This window comes from Cydia strobilella, chromosome 1 (assembly GCF_947568885.1).
Source record: "Cydia strobilella chromosome 1, ilCydStro3.1, whole genome shotgun sequence".
Classification (NCBI taxonomy): Eukaryota; Metazoa; Arthropoda; class Insecta; order Lepidoptera; family Tortricidae; genus Cydia; species Cydia strobilella.
Genome location: NC_086041.1, coordinates 10217176 through 10239768, shown reverse-complemented (window position 1 = coordinate 10239768; position 22593 = coordinate 10217176). Strand labels below are relative to the sequence as shown.

Genomic DNA, 22593 nt, shown 5'->3' with positions numbered 1-22593 from the left:
CATTGTATATCTCTCTGTAACTTAAATATGGTAAAATGTAGTAAAATGTCACTGATGACAAAATACTTATTATACACGATTTGTTGTTTACGTTTCATTATTGGTGCCACGTCCATTATAGGGGCGGTTACCATAGTCTTCCCGATAACTAGGCTTACTTTGTCAATTACAATAAAATTGATTCACGGTTAGTTTCACTAGACTTCAAAACAATACAAAACAAAACAAAAGCAAATCACAAGCAATACAAAAGGTAATCGCGGTCCATATACAGGTCGACATAAGTCTAGTGATAAATTCTTAATCATGATTGTTTATGGATTGCTTGGTAAAGTAATAAATACTTTCCATTTTCCTTCACATTCTCATTCAAACTAATTTAGGCTGAAATTAAATCTTTGTTTTTTTTCGGCTTCAGTAGTAAATACTACAAAAGCAAACTTCATGTTTACAGCCTTAAAAACCAAACTTAAATAAACACTGCATATGAATGTTGCTACGAGATCGTACTCGCACTGTTTGCTACGGAGCGCTACGCCGTAGCACTTGTCATATTATTGTCAACTCAACTGCATTGTACTCGGCCATTCAGGCGTGCGGCATCAAAAAAGGCCTAACTACGCAAGGTGGTGATATCACTTACGTCGTATTCGCCCGCGCGGTAGAGTTACGTTACGTGAAAGTTTCTGAAACAAATCTACGGGTATCTCCGCTCGCTGTTGATACAAACGAAGTAGCTGATCAAAGAAACTACCTTTAAGTTTAGGTACCTACATAAAAAGAGTTTTAAATCTAATTAAGACTTGAGAGTAGGTTTTACAACAGGATAGCACTCTTCTGTTAAGTATTAAATTCTATGAAGAGTGTGATACACAGTGGAGTGTGTACACATAGGAATACACCAATTATTAAGTATCTGTGTACTTACGTACCTACGTGTAATAATAATATATTTACACCTACTATATCTATGGTAGGTTCTTTCTGTGAACACGTTATAGACGGATAAAATAACATTACACTTGTTGGTAATTGTTTTACAACTTAAATTAATTAAATAAGGCCAGTGGCGTAGCTAGGGGGGGGGGGCTGGGGGGTTGGGGGGCAAGGGCCCCGGGCGCCATCCAAGAGGAGGCGCCAAAATGGGCAAAAGTCAGCAGCAAGGAAACTTTTGTCAGTCGTCAGGAGGCGCAAATTTGGTGATATCCTCTAGCTACGCCCCTGAATAAGGCTTGTTTTTCAAATGTGATAAAAACTTTTTTCATACAAATGGCACGTGTGATGATGGGCGCGAGGCGCGGGGGGCAGGGCGCAGGAGCCGGCAGATGCGCCGCGCAGCGCCATCTCTGGGCGCAACGGCGGCATCGCGCCAGGTGTCCCGGCCCGCGAGTCCCGCGACCGCCGCGCCTCAGTCCGCTACCACGCGCCGCCAGGAATACACGTTCGTACGGCTATACGCCGCAACTACACGCGCGCGTTTCGAATACCGGTTCGCAAGTGACCACTTTGTGAGTGACTCCTAGTGAAACTCAGTGTACAGTGCTGTGATGGATTGCGAATCCCGTGTTTGCTGACCGACGGCCTAGGCCGGCCTGCGATACATGCTCCGGCGCCGCTGGCCCGGTCGCGCCAGTATGCGCGCCCCTGCGGTGCTGCTCGCCCTGCTAGGGTTTCTACCCCAGGTACTGACACGGGCACTAGCCGTGCGAAACTGCAAAACAGTCGAGTTTGTTTACATGAATTCAGGGCGGACTGAATGAGACACCGGCGGAGCCGACGTCGGCCACGACACTAACTTTCCCACGTTGGTGATCGTCCTGGATAGTCGGGAGTCGGTCGTGACCGGGCGCGGGCCAGGACGCTTGTGTGTGTCCGATACGTTTACCGAGCAAACATAGTTAGTTGCATAGTTATAAAGAAAGTTCAGGTTTTAATACGGCCGGCGCGCGGGGTCAGCTAGGTCGCGACGCGAGCCTCTTCGTTTTAAAATTAGATGCATTCCGAGGCTTCGAATGAAGATCCGTATATCTAGCGCTGGCCCTGCCAGGAATAACTCCAGACGGTGCGTTATTTCAGGCAGGGTTAGTAGTTCGCTCCAGTTAACAATGCCTAAGCTGGCTCGTTTATTGTCCGTGGCTAATGAACGCGCATTCTGGCTCCAGTGTCGTCAACTTCTCAAAAACATAACCTCAAAACACGCTAGTAACATTGTTCCTTGGTTTACCTACTAAATGCGAGGTCGTTGCCCCAGCCGGTCAAGGTTGCGCTGAGGGCTAAAGTCCTGAGCTAACGATTGCAGATTTCCTGCACTCCTCGGGCGGCGCCAGCCGGCCGTGAAAATTAATTCATTTCTTACGCTAGGTCGTTCACGTCTAAAGTTCAACATATTCAGCTGCTCCCACTTGCTAAACTTATCTAACATTACCATAACTCATACGCACCTGGCATTCGTATGATACTCATTCATTCTCAAAGTAATAAAATTCCAGTAAAAACGTTTCATAGCAATTAAACTAACGATGAACGCAGCCGCTATAGCAAACAATTTACTTTTAACCTAATAAACAGAGTTTGGTACTCCTTTACCAATCAAGTAATCATTCAGTTACTTTGAGCAGATAGGTAAACAACTTGAAGAAGACTGAAAACAATAATAACCAATAATCAATCTTCATACTATATAATAGCTAACAATTCCTTTTAGAACAGTGTAGCCCACAGGCAGATGTGTTAATTTATATTATAACAATAACAGATCTAGTAACATCTACATCAGTAAATAGGTAGATACATCTGAGAAAAACATGATTAACCAATCGATTCGATACTTTTCCAATCAATTAGGTATCTACTCGCTGCCATTTCGCTAGCATTTAGGTAGCTCATCTTACATTACTACGTAACGTATATATGTATACCTAACTAGTTATAATACTTATGTTGCCCTACCGAAATGTCAGCTAGGCGTCGATAAAAAAATCTATAGCTACTCGTAACTAGTAAGTACCTAGTCGGGTCGGTTTTTGTTCTCCCGCATCGACCGGGCTAACATTTCGCGAGGGACCTATCCCCATGCGTGCGCGCAATCCGACTACTTATATATTAATGTACGCGAATATACCGTTATTTCACTAACACACATGTATGCGGATTAAGAACGTGTGTTTGTAGATAGTTGTCGATTCCGGCGACATAGTGATTTTTAATCGTTTTATAACCAGACGGGCAGGTTAAATTACTAACTATGGTGTCCGGCCGCACACCCGCGTCTCCTATAGATTTAGGTGTTTATTTATAGCCGTGCGTGTGTATGCGTGCGAGTGAGTTTTCAAGCCATTATACATTATGAATGAAGTCGCGTTGTTTCATAAAAAAACGGTATTTTGCGTCCAGAGCGGGGACTGGTTTGCTCCTGGCTACGTGACGACGGCGGGCATTGATGTAATTGTCCCCCGACCGAGTCGATTCTTTATGATGTAGGTATCGAGCATCCGCAGTGGAAGCGATTGAAGAGCGTTTTTGTTTTGTGGCTCATTAAGTGCAAGCTGGCTGCCGAGCCGAGCCTCAGGCATCGCGTGAGCCGCGCCGGCAGCCTCGGAAGCAGCGGAAACACGTCTGCTCAAACCGCAATTCCCATTTCGTGAAATTGTTAATAAGTAAATAATCATCATCGATAGAAGGATAACGCCGTTTAATATGTACACTAACTCAAATTTTATTCCCTTATATTATTTCAATTATACAATACATACATATTACCTAAATTATTTTGAAACGATTTCATTAGAAGCTTACGGAATGTCGGGATGTAAAATTAATTACTTTATAGTAGGTAGATAGGTTTCTACTCTGTTAGCAATTTAAACTAGTTTTAAACATATAGGTATGTCGATTGTGCTACATATGGACATAAACTTCTTTTTCTAAGTTTGTTCGACATTGCATTTAATGCTGAGATTATTGCTGCATTTTATGAGTAGTTCTGTATAATAGTCTGTGAGTACCTATGTACCTACATAATATACGTGATTGCTTGGCGCCTGAAGCATATCTAGGACATAGCTGGTCATAGCTCGCATGGAACGCTGTGCGTGTTATTGCGTTATGATTTGTGATATAACTAATATACCTAAATTAAATTCGCGCAGCCTACTTCGAATTGGCCGGTAAGTCGCAACATGTATGCAGTATGCACGGTGCACCCACATACAACCGCTGTAAACTAAAAGGTCTCATGTATGTTAGAGTTTCGGAGACGCTTTAGTCGTTTCGAGGTGAGGCGGCGACATAGCTGGCCAGCAGGTGTGCTGGCCGGCTAAAGGACTCGACATCTGCTTTTTTTTTCTTAATTTACAATGAATTGTAACTGCCTCAAGTGACTCGAAAGTTCACCACGAGGTCTCTTATCACAGTTTGATGTTTAACGGCCTCTATATACCTAGCCCCCAAACTTTAATGACTAAGATAGCTATATCTAGATAAGATATTTAAAACTAAATTATGCACATAATTTCGCGGTTCTCATACCTATGTAAAAAGTTCCCATAGTTAATTTCGAGTTATTACTGTCAAATTTGCAGGATAATGGACGAATCGTAGTCGTAAATATGGTGGTTAGCGCCTGGTGGGTGGCAGTACTTTAGTAACAATATACAGTTTCTCTGAATTTTCCCAGCGTCCAAGTCGCCACCAGCCGCGATTTCGGCCGTCGCACACGTTTTCACAACAATTAATCGCCGTATGTCATGTTAGTCGCAATAAGCATTTAAGTATGTGAAACTTTAATGGACCAACCCTGTTATATTTTCGTCCATTGTCCAAAACGGTTTTTGTTCTATGAGAACCGGCTCAATTATTAGAGACCTCCTTGTACGAAATCCGTATAATCGTCGGTTTTTAACAGCTTAACTATGAGAAACTGTGGTTTGGGTTTCATTGTGCTATGTATGTAATTGTGGGCCAAGGCATGCCGAAACGAGTGTCTGCATCTAGCGCGACATCTCTGACAAATGAAGAATTCATTACGGCGCCGCCGGCGCCATCTTTCACCCCCGACCACCACTCCCAGAAGCACTAGACGCGTGACATACGGACCAATACTCACTGAGGTGCAGAATTTCTTTCATTATGAGCTCTTTAAACTTTTTGTCGTACGACCGGACGCTTAATTGATTCCCGATCTCCCGGCAAAAAGGCCTGGATCATTGATCAGATTACGCAATGTCGCCAAACTGGATGCTCGGGGAAGTCAATATTATGCATTATTTATAAACACACGCATAACTTGACGTCCGTGAGCTTACTTAGCAGGGATTGCTGGAAAGGCTCAATGGCATTCGTAAATTGAAAACTAATTGACATCGATCCTTAAGCGGCGCGTTTTGAAACGGTTTTAATTTTATACTTGGAAATATACGCTTGTATATTATTGTCTTTACTACGCAAGTATTATTATAATTTATGGTATTGTCTAAAACCTACCTCGGATAGGGAATTATTCCGAAACTAGTAGACGTGCCAGCGATGCTGTGGGTTGCACAACCTCCACCGCCATAGCCAAGAGATGAGTCTCTCGAGCTTCTGTGGATGTGGGTTGAAAGTTAAGGTTGTTAAATGACAGTTATGAATGCTCAAATTCACACTGCGAAATAATTACTCAACTACGGAGGCGTTTAAATTAATTGCGTCTTTTCGAGTGTCCCACACTTAGAACCTTATTGTTCTGTATGTGGGTAAAGTTTCTAAAATAAAGAAGCAATTATAAAAGTAAATTTGCCTAGTGTCCCCGTACACGTCGGTTACACTTGAACGAGCATGATTAAATTTCTCCATACGTCGAGATACGCGCGCAGGTACCGGTGCATAGCGTTTCATAACTAACGCATTACTATAATGGAGCCGAACTAATTTACTTAATCTGTTAGTATCCAATTCATATACAGATTTCGATGGGGCAATCGCAAGGAATCTTAAACCTATTCGATTAGATAACTTGGATTTACTGTGCTTCATACTTCCTACAGTTGACGACCAGGTAGCCAGTGTAGACACTTATCCTATACAAAACAATTGATATGATTTATGTGGATATGTACTATAAATAGGTATGATTAAACCAATGTATTCGCGTTATTGGTGTTGCAAGTGTTATTTATGTAGGTATAAAGTTCCCAGGAATTCCTAGTATAGACATGATTTATTGCGTCTTACGTGTCATTTTACCGCCTGAGAACGTCTAGACTGATTTAATAATAAAGGTGGACAATCAACGAAAGTAATATAAGTTCCGCATTGAATCTCGGTTCACACGTAGGTATAATCCCAATAACAATTCGAGTATGAAGATCGGGCCCCGATACAGCGCGCGATCGCAGCGAGCGAACACCAACGCACGAAATCTCAATTCCCTTGCACAACACGCTTAAACAACCGCAAAATACCTTATTATGCGCTTTCCATATAGGATCCAGGCAATCTACGGGCCTATTACGCTCCGTGATTCCCGACTAATTTACAATTCCGACCTTCCATACTAAGTTTCTTTATGCGAGCAGCTGCGAAATTAACAAAGAGCGACTTTTGTCGCGCCGATTTTAACGTTTTGTTCCATTTGAGATGACATTCTGTGTGCAAGACGTCTGAAAGCCGCCCTTTGTGCGATTGTTGCCTCAAAAGTTTTCTCGAAACTTTGGTCATCGCTAGCAACAACACCCATTCATCGTCATGTTTTTTCATTAAGCGATTAATTTACCCTGAGACCGTAGCTATTTTTAATCTGAACATCTTTATGACACGTGGCGCGTAACTGAAAAATAACCGAATAAAAAAATAAATCATGCTGCCGTTCTTAATTTATATTATTGCGAATTCGGATGCACCGGAGGCCACATCGTCGCGATATTAAAAGACTGTTTGGGTGTTTATTTTAACACATTTCGCTCGTGTGTAACGGCCGAGATGAAAAACATTCCCCTGCGTTTCATTATTTGAGCTATTTTTAGACTTCGCTCAACCTGCCGTCTGGAGCAAAGTGTTTACTGCTGGCTTACTTACATACAATGGTGTTCACGTTCACATTATTACTCCTTATTAGGTCTCCCTCATACTGAATCCCTATTAGCGAAGTGTTTGTGCGAGTTCGTTGGGGTTGAGCAATGCGTAATGAACAGACTGATGTGATAGAACAGTGTACATAATAACTATTTTGTATTATTAAATCATTTTGACACACCAATTCTGCGGTAGTCGAAACTCGGTATAATTAAAATGGAAAAAGAATTAATCTATCACGATATGTTACCGGTTGGTATCTCTTGCGCAATCGTCTATTAGGTAGGTACCTACTAAAATCAATTTAGACGGTTTTGTTGGGTCTTACGCCGTCGCAATTAAAGCTACAGCTACAGCCATTGCTTTCTTCAAAAAAAAAACATTGAATATTAATGTTCACGAGTCTCACGTCGAAAGCGTTAAATGTAAAGTCGTATGTTAAATAAATGAGACTCATCTCGAAGTTCTCGAACGCATTTAATTGATTACTGGCTCACAAACCTTACATAATCGAAGTTGCCTACCCAGGTAACATAAATATGGTCAAAATTCATTTAGGTACTAAAACGTCGGTAATTGTAGGCAACGTCATAAAGCTTAGCACTTTTAAAGCCGTATTTTAAAACATCAATCAGGCAGTTCGTGTCAAACCGCCCGAAGACATCATAAGATAAAAGTTCGGTAGTCGAGCAGTAAGCATTATTTAATTGTTAGTTTGTGGTCTGCCCGCGGCTGCGCCCGCGCTCGCCGTCCCGTTGCCTTTTTTACCAGCCAAATTGTTTAATTTACCGTTTAACCTAAACCATAAACTGTAACTCAGACTCTAAAGGTCATACCTCCAATTACTCACTATTAAATCCAACGTAGTTGAATGAAAGAGATCATATACCTACTTAGATCTGCACCGCCCAAATTACTTAGCTACTAAAATTGATAAACAAAGTTCCTATGCCACAATTTATAATAATCCGTGCTACTATAACTCGTTTTATAAACAATACATCAACTCGATAACAAAAAAAGGGATGTTTAGAGTGCCCGTAACTTTTTTTGGAGCATTTTTTTTTCTTTCCGCTCCTACCTGTAGAACCACGTGGATGTGTGAAGAGCGAGTCGTCCCTAGCTAGTTAGAATGGTTAGAGCAAGATGGAAAACGACTCGTTTTACACTTTCTTGAGTCCAACCCTAGCCGCAGCAGGCAGGAAGTCTGGTGAAATCTGGAGTCTTTTTTACCACATTTGTTTAACCGGGGGTAAGTTTTGACACAGACAGTCCTACTGATGAGATAACACTGAATGCCCCATTGTTCGTCATTCAGATTCTTTAAGCTAGCGATTATCGCTTGATATTCGTGGGAATCGCAGTTTATCACTCAATTTGTGAAATTGTGACGTTTTTATGACTAATAATTTGCTTAATATATATTATTGTCGATGTAAGGACTGACTAAAAGTTTATTATTAGCTTCATTATTTAAGATTCAACTCACGACAACATTTAATAGCGGGAGTCAAATTGTATGAATCTAATTTATAATAGCCCATCAATTAGATTGAAAGGAAATAATTTTGGTTTTTATTTAGTGGCAACACTACCCATACCGACCCGTGCTTCGCACCGCCGTGATTCGCTGAGACGCCATAACTTAATACCTACCACTTCCTTCCGATGCCATATAAACAACGCTCCTTCCCATGCAAGCCCCGTCTCTAATGAAAGTTTAAGTACGCTTAAGGACTGCCTCTAATAAAAATAATTATGGGACGATTGCTTAGGCTTACTTAGGCGCATTCTCTGGTGCATTTAGAGCCTTAGAACTGAGCCCTTACGCGACGAACTGTGCGTATTAATATACAAGGGTTAAACTACCCTGGAGGGAACAAAAACTCGCTATTATTATTCATAGTTAACAAAAAACCTCGGGGAATTCGAGTCGTTTAGCTGACGACTGCTTATCTATCAACATCAGTAGCCGGCCACACATTTTTCATCAATTTTTGATCCTGGCAGCGCAGAAAAAATCGTTCAAAACAATGCGTGGGGGATCCTACGCGTTTTCGATATCAACGGATGTTTAAATATTACTTTCGCAAGCTCGTATCGTCATCACAACCTAGCTAGTTATATTTCCGACCTTGCTCTGTGCAACGCACATGTAATATCTTCGGTGTTGCAGGTGTCCATAGGCTACGGTGACTGCTTACCATCAGGCGGGCCGTATGCTTCTTTGCCACCGACGTGGTATTAAAAAAACAATTGTTTCTAAACGCAAAAACGCTTGCTAAGAACTTTCAATATTCCCCCGTATGCTTAGCAGTGCGTTGGAAATATGAATCGGGTTAAGGGTGTCGCGCACAGTGAAGTCACCCCACATGCTCGCAACCCTATTTTTGAACGACCCACATAGTGTCCAGTAAAACCGTTAATGTCTCCCGGTCGATACAGCACGGCCATGCAGTTGTGCAAATACTCGAATCTGTTTGAGGATTACATCTTGGGGGTGTCGAAAGTTGTATCACTTACACCAGGCTCCCTGTTTGTCTTGTCAATACGATGTTGATAAATAGACTCGACTAGAGTGGAGGGAGACACTTTTACGTCGTTGCTTTTATAACTAATCTCCATAAAGGTTATTCCACCATTATTAGTTGAAACTTGGTGTTTGCTTTTTGGACAGTTGATTTAGAGCCGTACTTTAATTAAATGTTTTGTTTCAGGTGCTGACGTCTGGTTTCTTCGAACTTAGGATAAAAAGTTTTACTAACCCGTTGGGTAGGTTAAGTAGTGGCCAGTGCTGTGATGGTTCCTCAAGTAGTAGTGATGCGCCTTGCCTGGCGCCGTGCAGGACTAAATTCCGCGTGTGCCTCAAGATTTACCAAGCGAATATCGATACGACATCACCGTGTACCTTCGGTGATATCACGACCCCAGTGCTAGGAGGAAACTCTTTGGATGTGCCCAACCTTAATGTGAAAGGATTCACCAATCCCATCGTGTTCCCGTTCGACTTTACGTGGCCGGTAAGTGTTCAAACTCCTTTATATTTAACCTACGACTGTGGTTCATAACAACCCAACACTTCATTAATTTTGTAAGCGGTAGTAAAATCAATACGTCGTAAAAAAACATTAAGTAGCAACCCTACATCAATAAATCAATGCCGCCGATGTTACCAACATTCAAATTCCAATAATCCACGAAGGCCGCGTCCCGGCCGCTGTAAATACATAATAGTAAAAAAGAAATTACGGGATTCTGTATTCAAATTTGACAGAAGCGATGACGATAAGAATACTTGATGGTTTAACGAGCGCGTGGGACGGTTCAAGCTTTCAATGGTTCATTTTTAATTAATTATTAAATCGTCGTACGTGTGTTATTAGAGGTAGTACTTGGTTAACCTTCGGCGCGCCGCGTTCTCATCTCCAGACGATTACCTACTTAAAGCCGACTGGGATCGTGATTCGATATTGTAATTACCTGTTATTTATTTACTTGTTTAGATCTATCTCGCGTTCAAGGATAACGGACATCTTAATTGAGCCTAAGTTACGGTTATTCCGCCGGCGTGAATTGTCTCTGGCCGCACTGTGGACACTGGAGGTTTCGAGTGCTATTTGTATTTTATTTAGCGGCCCGCTTCAAATGTCGTACCATCTCGTAATGTTTGAACAAACAAACGCTCCTAAGCTCAGCCGCTTGCACAAGCTCGGACCATCTGGAGAAAAACGTGGCATTTGGTACTAAATTATTATTTATAACTAAAGAAACTGCAGGTAGACAACCGTGAAACACACACCGCAAACGAAATTTAAGACTTTATACAATGTGGATCCTGTATCTTTCAACTAGCCGCGTAGTTCCGAATGAATTTATGCTAAATTAAAACTTCCTGTTTAAATTCCGATAGTGGTCTATTGTCAAACATATGGTGCAGCTCGGGACCAATTGAGCGGACGCCACGCGAAATAATCCCGTCAATCGAATTTCGGCAGTGACAGTGACGGCCGAAGCCGATCGTTGCCACTGTTGTTTTCACGCCATATGTCCTTTATCTTAGCCGTAGCCGTAGAGTTAATGTCTCCCATTTGCTGGAACACTACATATGTTCCGCTCCGGCAGATACTTTATACTCGCCGAGGAAGCACTCGACACGTCACGGCCCCACGACCTATACCGATCGTGCTGAAGATAGGTGCGTCGAATTAAATTATACATATAATTCACCCTAAGGAGCATTATTAGCTGAGTTTTTTCTCACAATGAGGTCATCGATGGACCGAGAAGAGCCTGTTTCACGAGGCATATCGCCCGCACGAATAAATATGTACGCGTAATGTTGGTATATGCCTAGTACACGTTCTGCGCGCCTTCGTGACTGGCCGGGCAGGTGAACGGCGCTCGCTTTAAAAAGGATCGGTGGCGTTCGATTTTCGAAATTGACATTTAATTTAGTCATCGACGAGCCGTGTCGATGGCCAGCATCACAATATTTTGAAACGCGATCCGCGCGCTCCGCCTCGGCTAACGGTCGAGGTTGTATTACATCCCTGGAGTCGGGAGAGTCGATTTCGTCACAACTGCATCTGAACTTTTTATCTGATCCGTAGTGAAATAATCCCGGCCATAACCAGATACGACCTCCCGATAATAGGTCATGAGCATATTAATATTACTGACAACATCGAACAGTGAAATTACAAGCACGGCGTGCGCGTTAACGACGCATAGAAACGATTCATCATCCGTTTAAAGAAAGAGATGGCTCACTCCAAAAAGAAATCTCATTTGTATTCAGCCGCCCGGCTGGCGGCTGGGTTTCATTTATTTTACTCTTAACCAATTTGTGTTTGTAAATCACATGTTTTACGATATTGTAATGCGGCTTTGTGAAGCCCGTTAGTCCGGATGTCGCGGCATGAGCGACTCGTCGCACGTAGCTTGTAAGCGAGTTTAATTGTTACGTGTCTCGAGGAAAGGTTAATGCTGCTCAGGGCTAATTGTCCCCTTCGCGAGGCTGCTCTGGGGAGAATGAAACTGTTCATTCATTCACTACTCGTAAGGACCGTTGTCCGTTACTCGGCGCCATTTTGATCCGCAATTACTTACTTTTAAAGATGAGGGAAACGGGGTAACGCAAGGTGTACTCATACCGCGAGGTAAAATGTCAGTGTGTACTTCCGCGCATACCGCCCGCTGACCGTGAACTATACTTTTTATAGATTCACTATAGATCCGTATTGCTTTAGACATTACTCATCTCCATTTATCTTGATAAATGGACTCGCATTGTTGTTAAATTGTCGATAAAAACTGGTAAAAAAATAATTTGAATTGTTATGTTATTAGTTAATTAATTGTATACGTAATTCGTTTGGACGATTTATAACAGATACCTGTCTCTATGTCTATTCTGTGTCATCGTTGCTTAGCTACCTAATGCTGATAATTTCATAAAAAGTAGCCATCTTCGAGAGCATTGTTTTTGTTACCGGCAGGCATTTTTGCGGAAAACATTTTCACTCGTGTATTTAATAACGAATTGCGACAGAAACTAACGAGTTTCCACCTAACTAAGGTTAATTAAATTAGAGCGAGTTATTCACATATTATTTGAGTTTGTATACTTTTGTATATTTTTCATGTGTCTATTCGGTTCGGCCGAGCATGGCGTTCCCAGCAACGCGGGGGGCGCGCTACAATTAGTTAATTGTGAATCTTCTAAACCTAATCTACAGAATTCATTTTCTATGTTAAAAATGTATAGGTAAATATGCCGCTATGCCGACGCCTTTAAGTGAAAACAGGTACTTAATACATTTGACACAACAGCAATATGCAAATTACAAGTTATGACAAACGACGTCTGTAAAAATATTCCAGAAAGCCTGGACACAATAATATGTCTTAACATCGGCCGTCCGCAAGGAAACAGACAACTAGCAAGAGATTGTTACACACTTTGCATGTTTCGTCAATAGTTTCACGCTCTACATATGTGCGTACGTAATTTTGCATTTCAATGAGAAACCCAGTAAGAAAATGCCCTGGCAAGGTTCGAATATCGAAGCAGATCAAGGAGATAACGTTGTGACGTCAGTGAATTCGAATTTCAAAACAATAGTACGGTAACGCACGATGCCACAGCAGCCGAGACATTGTCACCGTGAGAACGCTGCTAGTTCTTGCACCGCTAGCGGCCTCTCCATTAGAAAGTAATTAACAATACATTTCACGTCGCATAAAAACTTTACACCACGAATCTAACATGAAACTCAAATCGCCCATAATTACGATCGAATTGTAATCGGTTATGCGTTATGCGGGCATTGTTATTCCGCTCGCGAGCCGTTACATAAGCCTGGCCCACACGAAAAACGGAAAACGTTGCCTTCGTACGGATCATCGACTTGTTACTTCATACTCGTAACGCGATAGTGCGTCGGACGCTTTATATTAAACCATAGCTCGCCGAGCACAACTTCCGTCTGCCGAGTTTTTTCACGTAGAGAACGCTCTTAATAATTTCCTTTATCTCAATCCGCCCGCGCCGGGATCCTCTTAAAATACTTACCCCTACATCCGCTTCTTTTAATAAAGTCTGCCGAGCTACGGAATGCCTCACGGTCTTGCTCACATCGACACCGTCTTTATCTCCCGGCAATTAATCCAGAACAAAAAATTAAATTATATTCCTCGTAAATGGGGAATGACGACCGCCATTGCAAATCAAGTTAATCACGATTTCATAAGTTTCAAATTTAAACAATCGGAGCGTGTATAATTGGTGCGCTCGCATTGTTCAAGTGAGTGCGCAGGTATTCGGCAACCTTATCAATTAACGGCGAGTTTTCTACTGGATCCTAAAACTGGAGGTTTTGTGTTGATGCACATTAGCTAATTCATTCATTGTTCTTGTACAAATGTTTTAAAATGCAAATAATGTTAACCCTTAGTAACCTTAGTTATAATGTAATGTAAATATTGTATATTGTATTTTTAAGCTTCATGACCTTATTCAATATAGATTAGTAACTGATTTTTGTACATTTGTACCTAATGTAAATATTTGAAACTTAGGCTAATGCCACCTCTCAGCTTTGTTAAACCTTAACTACATTTTTTTATTGTAAATAATTAAAACATATTGTCAAGTCTTTCTCCTATATAATAGTACTGTTGAGATCTAGGTTTTTCTCACATTTCATATTTAAATTAGGATAAATTACTGTAACTATAGTAGCTTAGCGTTAAGATTGCTAGCAAAAATTTGTATACCTTTAGGGTAAAGAGTAATAGGGCCGGATTAGTCCCGCCGACTCTGTTTTCCATGTTATAAAAAAATCTACTGAATCCGCCTAAATAAACCAGCGCACAATAGCCGCGATGCCTCAATTATGCCGAGCTTGCCGGGTGCTAAAACAACAATCCTACGTCCACACTTCTCAAATAAAATCTCACTTGAGATTATGATTAGTCATAGACAAGAAGATAAAGAAAATAAGCTCATCAACCGAGTGAATAGACAATAAACTTTACCGGTTTTGTTATTACGACCGGCTAAAGCCGAACGCTAAGAAAACACTCCTTTTTCAAATGGACGCTCGTTTACGGTCACATTCTGACGTTTTAATTGCATCTCTTAAATCATTTACGGCCGCTAGTATAATTGTTCAAAGAGCCCGATATTTTATATTTGGAAAAGTTTGCAGGATTTTTTTGTTTAAACTAAACTCAGAAATGAGTAACTAAAGTACCAGTGTTGGCCGAAACGTTAATGCAAGTAACCATTAACCAGTACAAATTGAACCGTAAACTGTAACCGTCCGTTACGGTGTACGGTTTAATTTGTACTGGTTAATGGTTAATTGCAATTAACGTTCGGCTAACACTGTAAAGTACTATCAAAATTCAAATGAAAATCGGCCGCGTCGCGTTCTATAATAATCTCCATTTTAAACTGCGTTCCATTTTTAAGGTTTCGTAGTCACCCTTATAATTTCGGCATGTCCGTCTGTCCGAGGCTTTGCTCCGTGGTCGTTAGTGCCAGACAGCGGAAATTTTGAATGGATACATAAATCTTGCTACAGAACGGTAAAATAAAAACTATAAAAAAATAACCAATTTTTGATAAAGTTAATATTTTTGGAAATAATTGCACCGAAAGAAAAAATCCCTCCCCCCGCGGACGCTTCGGCTGTGGAATGAGCTCCCGAGGGGCTAGTATGGGGTTCTTTAAAAAAGGAGTGTACAGGTTTTTAAAGGGTCGGCAACGCGCATGTAATATCTCTGGTGTTGCAGGCGTCCATAGGCTAAAGTGACTGCTTACCATCAGGCGGGCCGTATGCTTGTGTGCCACCGTCGTGGTATAAAAAAATATCCCCCCTCCCTAATTATTAAACCGTGAAACAAAAGCTTAATAAATACTTTCAATGAAAAGTATACCGAACATGACCGGTCCAGTTGTTTTGAGTTATTGCAAAAAATCTTCTCTTCTTAGTAAAAAGACGTACAAAGCGCTGCAAAGGTACTCCCTTATACTTGTGATGTACATGATACTTACTAATAGCCTCCGTTTGGCCTATTTTGACAGAATGGTAACTACGAAACCCTACACTGAGCATGGCCCGACATGCTCTTGGCCGAATTTTATTAGGTGGTCGTTCGGGTGCGTTCTCACGTCGCGAGGGCGCGTCGAGCCCTCAAATCTGCAATGATGAAATTCCTCGCATTCCTGACTTTATTCACCACGCGCGCTCACTTTCTAGGAATTCTGAGTCGCAGTAAGCTCATGTGGCGGGCGGTATCCACGGCCGCGCGAATTATATAGATACATACCAAGCAAGAGGCGCACTATTATACAATTGCATCTTTTGAGCATTATACGCCATACGTGTCAAAGGCCGATCGTAATGTGGGAACTACTAAACTGTATAGACTGGAACGGTCGTTTAACATACGACTGATAATATTGCTTGCGCGCGATTACATCTCGATGTCCTATTGAAGTTTCCACTCCGGGATGTTTCTCAGAACGCACGTCTCCATTGTTGATCCGCTAGATTAGCCGCTGGTTATCGCTCTTCTTGTGATTGTAAAACGCACTTAGTTTATTTACATTCGCTATGACCGTGACCAGACTACAAACTCGTCAGTTTTCTATGTATTACTCATCGGATGGATTGTCGGTTCTCATGGTATGCAAAGTAGAATGGGAAACCAGTTAGAGTTCAGTCTATCGGAGAGTTCCGCGTATTTTCACTCAATTACAATTAAATTAATCCTAAACTTTTTAAGTAAACACTCGAGATTAATTTTGTTAAGGTCAATTTGGGAGCTTGAACTTGAGGAGCATGTTTTATCTTAATCATTAATGATGGGTTGCGTTACACGTTTAATTCGGTGCGGGCCCCTAATTATAAATATCGTTTGTGTACGTGTCTCGACCTGCGCGGCGGCGGAGGCTGTCCGCGCATCATCTTACGATCGGATCCGGGTGAGCTGATAATGACCTGTTTATTTGTACCGCGGTTTCGGTTTCTTACCCTTCTCTTATCGCCTCGATCTAAGCTATCCGACGGTTCCAAAATTTGTTAACTTGATTTTAATTTTAATTATTATACAGGTTGACACACATTGGATGATAATCCTTTTCAGATCTGATTCCTTGCACAGTGCGAATAAAAGTTAAAGTCGTTAAAATAAACATACTAACTAACCAAGTACGTGCCTGCTGTTACAAAATATAGGGACTGTTTAATAGGTTTATACATTTTTTACTAATAATGTATGACAGTAATAATAGTAATACATGATCGCTAGTCATGCATTCAATTTATGATTACAAATAAAAATTTTGTAAGAGAACCAAAGATATATTCAATAACGCTCCACCCTGTATGCTCCATTCAAATCATTCCGTAGTTTATTGCGGACATTTTCATGTTTGGGATTCCAGCAGCGGTCCGCCGGCGGATGCCTCGTGGGCTAAAGGTAGCCGGTTCGTTTTTCACTTTGGCCAGTAGGTATTCAGCCCCGAATTCCTACCGTGAAGTCGCTTTTTTCGCGATGATTGTAATTGAGGGTAATAAATTGTTAATGTCTGACTTATTTCGTGTCTCCGAGCGGTCGTTAGTAACCGAAATGGTTAAATGTTTGTGTCTCACGGTTACAAACCCAAACGTTCGTTCTGATATTGTATTGCGGGTGTTTAGGCCCGCGTATGGCAGTTAAGCTTTTAATAGCCGTCTAAACATTGTTAATTTTCCTCTTGATGTTGGTATTCTTGCTAACTGATTGCTGCAATGCTGGGGTGCTGCAATTCATTATCACCTCGATTTAGTGGTTAATTTTTATGGTTGGCGTGTGAACAACATAAATGGGTAAATTTATTAGTAACTTTAGTTAGTAGCTTTAGTCCTCGGTTTCATAATGGACCCATGCGAAATCATCTCGAAAATTACAGCCATTTACTGAGTGGCTTATATCTTTTATTATCATTATAAGCGTATAAACTGCTGTTTGAAAGCTTTTTAATTTATTGCGCGCGCAGCGCAATCCGGTTCGGCGCAAGATACATGAAATATGATGGGCATGTAACATTACTAAATTGAAATCTAATAAACGTATTTTACAATTTGACTCATTGGACCACTACCAGCGATCCTTATAATTTAATCCTTACAAATAATTTATTTTCACGTTACTCTTTCAAGTTTTAAGTGCTTTAAATCCGTTTACATTAAGCATTCCATTTAGGTGTACAAACAAAGGATTTCTCTCGTTTAACAATTTGAATTTGGAACGCCGCGCGCCGTAAGTTCACATAGCCCGCGAGGTCGGCGCTTGAGAACGTCTCACTTTTGTCTATATATGCGTCCGAGACGTGCTTGTAGCGACAAGGATAACCCGGCCGAGTCATAATGCATTCGGATATAAACATAGTGGTAGTGTTTGGACGAATACGTAAACCGACGGATAGGCAAACACAGTAGAGGCTCCGGTACCGCTCGGTGCACTCGCGTTTAACACGAAACTGCTTAGCATTCTAGCCGTATGCATGTGTACTGTCGCCAATAAACCGTCGACCTGGATATTTTTTGTGGGAGAATATTTCAACAGGAAGTCTCCCGTTCGCACGACATTAATTTATCGCAATAACACTATTAGCTCATGCTATTTTATTGCATCGAAAAGGACCCATTCTGGCGGCGAGCGCAGGTCAACGCACCGGGCGATCGGCCATGCCAAAATAGAAGGAAGATAAATTTAATTAAAAGCATTAATAATCCGAATTAAACGCTCTCGAAACGCTTAAATAATGAAACACGTTACGCGTCCTGTATCAGCCAGACGTTGAAATTTGCATATCTTTTAATTTGACGTATGGTGCGGCATCGTATCGTATCAAAAAAGGTCGAATCAAATTTGCGAGAGTGTTTGTTTATTATCATTGGGATTACAGACCTTATGCGGAGCATTTTAAGTATTGTAACAATCGTTCAGACGCCGGTGCCGGCTGGGTGCATCGAAACCTGTCCTCGCCGCGGTGTAACAAAGTGTGAAATATGAAATCACGACTCTACTTGCCGGTGTTTGCGTTCCAAATATTTTCTCGTGTCGAAACTCGAAAGCGAGGCCTAATACGTTTTTCCTGATGTTTTATGAATACTTTCGATAGTATACTGTAAAGAGTGGAACGAATCATCGGGGCGCGACCTTGTTCCATTTTAATCTTACCTGAATACTTCCATTACAGTGTCGAGCTCGTATAATCTGGTTGCCACTCAACGAACGGACTGAAACGTAGGTACCTAAAACATCTGTTGCAGTTTACCCGCATTCATTTCTATAGCAAACAAAACAATGGACGGGACACGTGGTAAGCGCCAAAACGGCCGGCATCGGCACCTGATTATTCCCTTTGTCCGAAGTCGTAAAACTCATAAAGATCCCAAACACATGACGTCCAGCACAAACGAGCCTCGGTCGTTCCCACGTATCCTTACATTGAGCATTTTAATTAATAACAAATATAACGTTGGAACGGGCTCTGATATGGAAGTAGCCTCTCTGGGCACCCTCATAAAACGATTACCAAACAATTCCCTAACATTCAGACCGCATCATATCAGTCTATTGCTGCGTTTATGTCGGTTAAATACAATTTAACGCATCGTATTCAGGCGTAGGATTAATGCGTTGTGATACAGCGGTCTTTTTATTGTTCAACTCGTAAAAATAACATTCATATTTTGTAATTTGAATATGTACTAAGGATTATTGTTTAGCACTTTAATCGACAGCTCGTTCCATTGTAGCTTATTTCAAAATTGTAACTCAAACTGCGAGACCCTATCGATCGTTAATATATCATAAATAATTTGTGGCGTTCACGACACGTTTCCTTAATTACGGGCCGAGTAGGTGACAAGTCTATGCAACTCTGTGTACGGTATTGCCAGCTCGACGCGTTTATAAAGGCTACCTGCACACGTACGCTTACGTCGGCTACTTTTTATGGCCGCGTCGAGAGTCACTGTCGTGGGAACCGGCATATACTTACGCCGCCACAGCTGACCGAAATGCGCTCTCCATACTCGATTAACAAATCAATACGACTACTACGGCTTGCCATATTTGATCGGTTACGCGGAGTACCAATTATAATGTATTTTGACAACGGACCGTGTATCGCTCCTTATTCATAAAATATTACGAGCGTTAAATGGTCGTTTTATGCGATAAAGGAGGAGCTGCAAGGATTTAAGGCTCACATTTGTCCACCCGCAGCAGCCTGCTTAGTATGCAGAGGCGGCGATAAGACGTCCGCTCGTATTTTCTACGTATTAACGAAACCCTCGTTATAGTTTCGTCAAAACCCAACACCGACACCCATTCCTTGATTGAGACCCGGTCGATAAGCAATTAAAAGTCTTATGAATAAGTAAACGCGTTTCGAGAAGTAAAGAGCTCGTTTTTAGCGCCCGTGTGACGCTTCGAGAAACGATGATTTCTCGTAGTGACAATAATCATTGTCTATAGGAGGCATAGATGTAGCATGATAGGAGGCGCGTTTCCTATGCAAATATGTCATTGTTGAGCGCATGGTGCCCATGCAAATAGTGTTTTCATTCATCAAGCTAATTGACAGCGACATCTGTCAGAGAAACTGAATCACTCCTTAAGAGCGGTGATCAAGTGAGTTAAACGGTGACCCTACCATCCGGCCCGGCAGCTGCCGTGACGTGCTCATTGTAATTATTCAGCCCGGCTCCCCTTCAAGATTTCATACGCCATTAATTCCCGTACAAACGTCTCCGCCGAACTTAATTGCCCGATAATCCTTTAACAACTTCAGCCCAAAATCAACAAGGCTTAATTTTTGATCTTGTAAATTGTTTATTAACGAGTACGGGTCCGATTGGTCGCGTAATTAAAGCTCGATTAGTGAACTGTTAAAGGTCGGGGAACATCGGAGCTGTGGTCGTGCGCGCGGGTCGATATGCCACCTCGATCAGAGTTTATGCTTCAAACAACCGGTTCCTCTGATGGGAGAAATTTTCATAACCCGAGAGACTAGCATTCCGAAACTCTGAAAGAGCTCCACCAGGGGCTATATAATTATATAACATTACACTTGGGCTGCGAAATATTTGACTCTTTATTGATTCATGCGGGATACCTCCGTTTTTGCAAGAGCGGAACTGGAGCGCTGTCACCCATAAAACTCGACGATAAGTGTCGTCGCAGGCGCCTCGAAGGTGTTGACTCGTCGCGTTATCGTTTATAATCGATTTAGACTGCCGTTTCGCCTCCTTGTGTAAACATCGACAAAATGTCAATAGCTTCCTATCAGATACGCGGAGCTATTTTTTAAGGCCCGACACCATTACGGAGTCCCATATTGGGCACATTAAATTGTAACAGAGTGGACACGAGCTCACTCCGTATGTATTATTTTTAGCGTTTATTAAAAACTATTTCGCTACCATCTGCTCCCATGTTCACCTGTCCATCATGCTGGTAATTTACACTCGTTCGCGAGCCCGGCACCGGTCGAGCTCCTCGTAAACTAAGCAAAATATTTGTACTGACTGACCCGCCGCACCCATATTTAAAGGTCTCGTTTTTAAAGCATTATCTTGATTAATTGCGTTGACATAAAAATCTCATTTCGTTTTATACATATGTTTTATTTTCGTTTTTTCGTTTTCGTTTTGTTTTTTCGTTTTACTTTAATGGTTATTTTCTGTTTTTCAGGGCACTTTCTCGCTCATAGTCGAAGCGTGGCACGACACCAACGAGACGTCGAGATCTGACGGTGAGTTAATGACTTTATGATAAGAAGGGTCATGATCATGAAATCGCCGAAGCCGTTTGTTTGTAAAATTCGAATCACGTCTGTCACGAGTCGCTCACATTCAGGTTTCACTGTAATTCTGGGTGTTTATCGTGCTTTTAACGGACAGCATGTATATTTGAATGCTCATATTATCATATCGTGGAAGACAAAAATGTTCCCATGGCTGTGGCGATTGGCGTGCGGGGCACGCGGCGGCGCGTGAGTCGCGTCGCAATGCGCACTATTCTAATAAACGCAGCCTTCTGTAGGACGAAAATTTAGTAGAAATGTTGTAATATATTCTAGTGGACGGCCACTAGGTGTAGGTACCTACAGACAACGGTGTCTGTAGGTACCTACACCTCGCTACTTAGCACAGGAAAACAGATCGAATCGCTAATACCGCGTCCGCAGCTATCAAGGTTTAGTGACTATTTTATGAGCATGCCACTACACGCCACAAATTACAGTTGCCATGTGCACAAATAAATATTATTGATTATTATCGTTTGATTTACATTCGGAGTACGATTGGATCAATAAGTTCGGCACGGATATTACTAGTCTAAATTTAAAGCTCAATACAGGTTCGACAGCGGTTTACCATCATGCGACATGGCGTGACCGAAAAAACGGTTCCAAATGAATTTTACCCACCCTAAATACATCATCGGGGTAATTCGCTTGGCTTCTGCTTTGCCACGCACACAAACACTCCAAAATATGACAACTGACAACAATGTTGGATACGGGTCATGTTCCAAATTAAAGCCAGACCTTTCAAAGGCAGTCGAATAATATATCGTGTCGTTATCTTTTTTTAGAATCCAGTTTCGATTTTCAAAAACATTGTAATGGTAGACGCGAAAACTGCCGCTCCGCCCACTTCTTAATTAGATTTTCATTCTGCTGCACTCTGACCGACATAATTACTATCCCGAACAACAAAAAACCCTGGTGATTTACTTAGAAGAGATTTGGAGATATGGGGAGGCTCTACGAGCCGGTTTACGGCAATCATTAGCCTCCGAGTGGATAGCAGAGGTCGGGCATATTTTAATACCGCTCGGGAGCGATGGGCGGCGCTCACCACTACCGAGAAATGTAACCAACAGAAATCTAATCAACCGTAATAACAGGTTACACGCACGCCGTTTGTGCTCACTTACTATCGACTCACCGGCTAATACTTAATTAAA

General features: G+C 41.7%; 1 protein-coding gene across 1 annotated transcript in view; it reads left to right on the top strand.

Annotated features, from left to right (window-relative positions):
* Positions 1 to 1393: 1393 nt before the first annotated feature.
* Positions 1394 to 22593, top strand: part of LOC134740861 (neurogenic locus protein delta) — a 36816-nt gene continuing 15616 nt past the window's right edge. Inside the window, exons 1-3 of the mRNA XM_063673516.1 lie at positions 1394 to 1682; positions 9768 to 10070; positions 21313 to 21373. Coding sequence (XP_063529586.1) covers positions 1602 to 1682; positions 9768 to 10070; positions 21313 to 21373 — 445 coding nt within the window. The 5' untranslated portion in view covers positions 1394 to 1601. The remainder of the gene's footprint in view (positions 1683 to 9767; positions 10071 to 21312; positions 21374 to 22593) is intronic.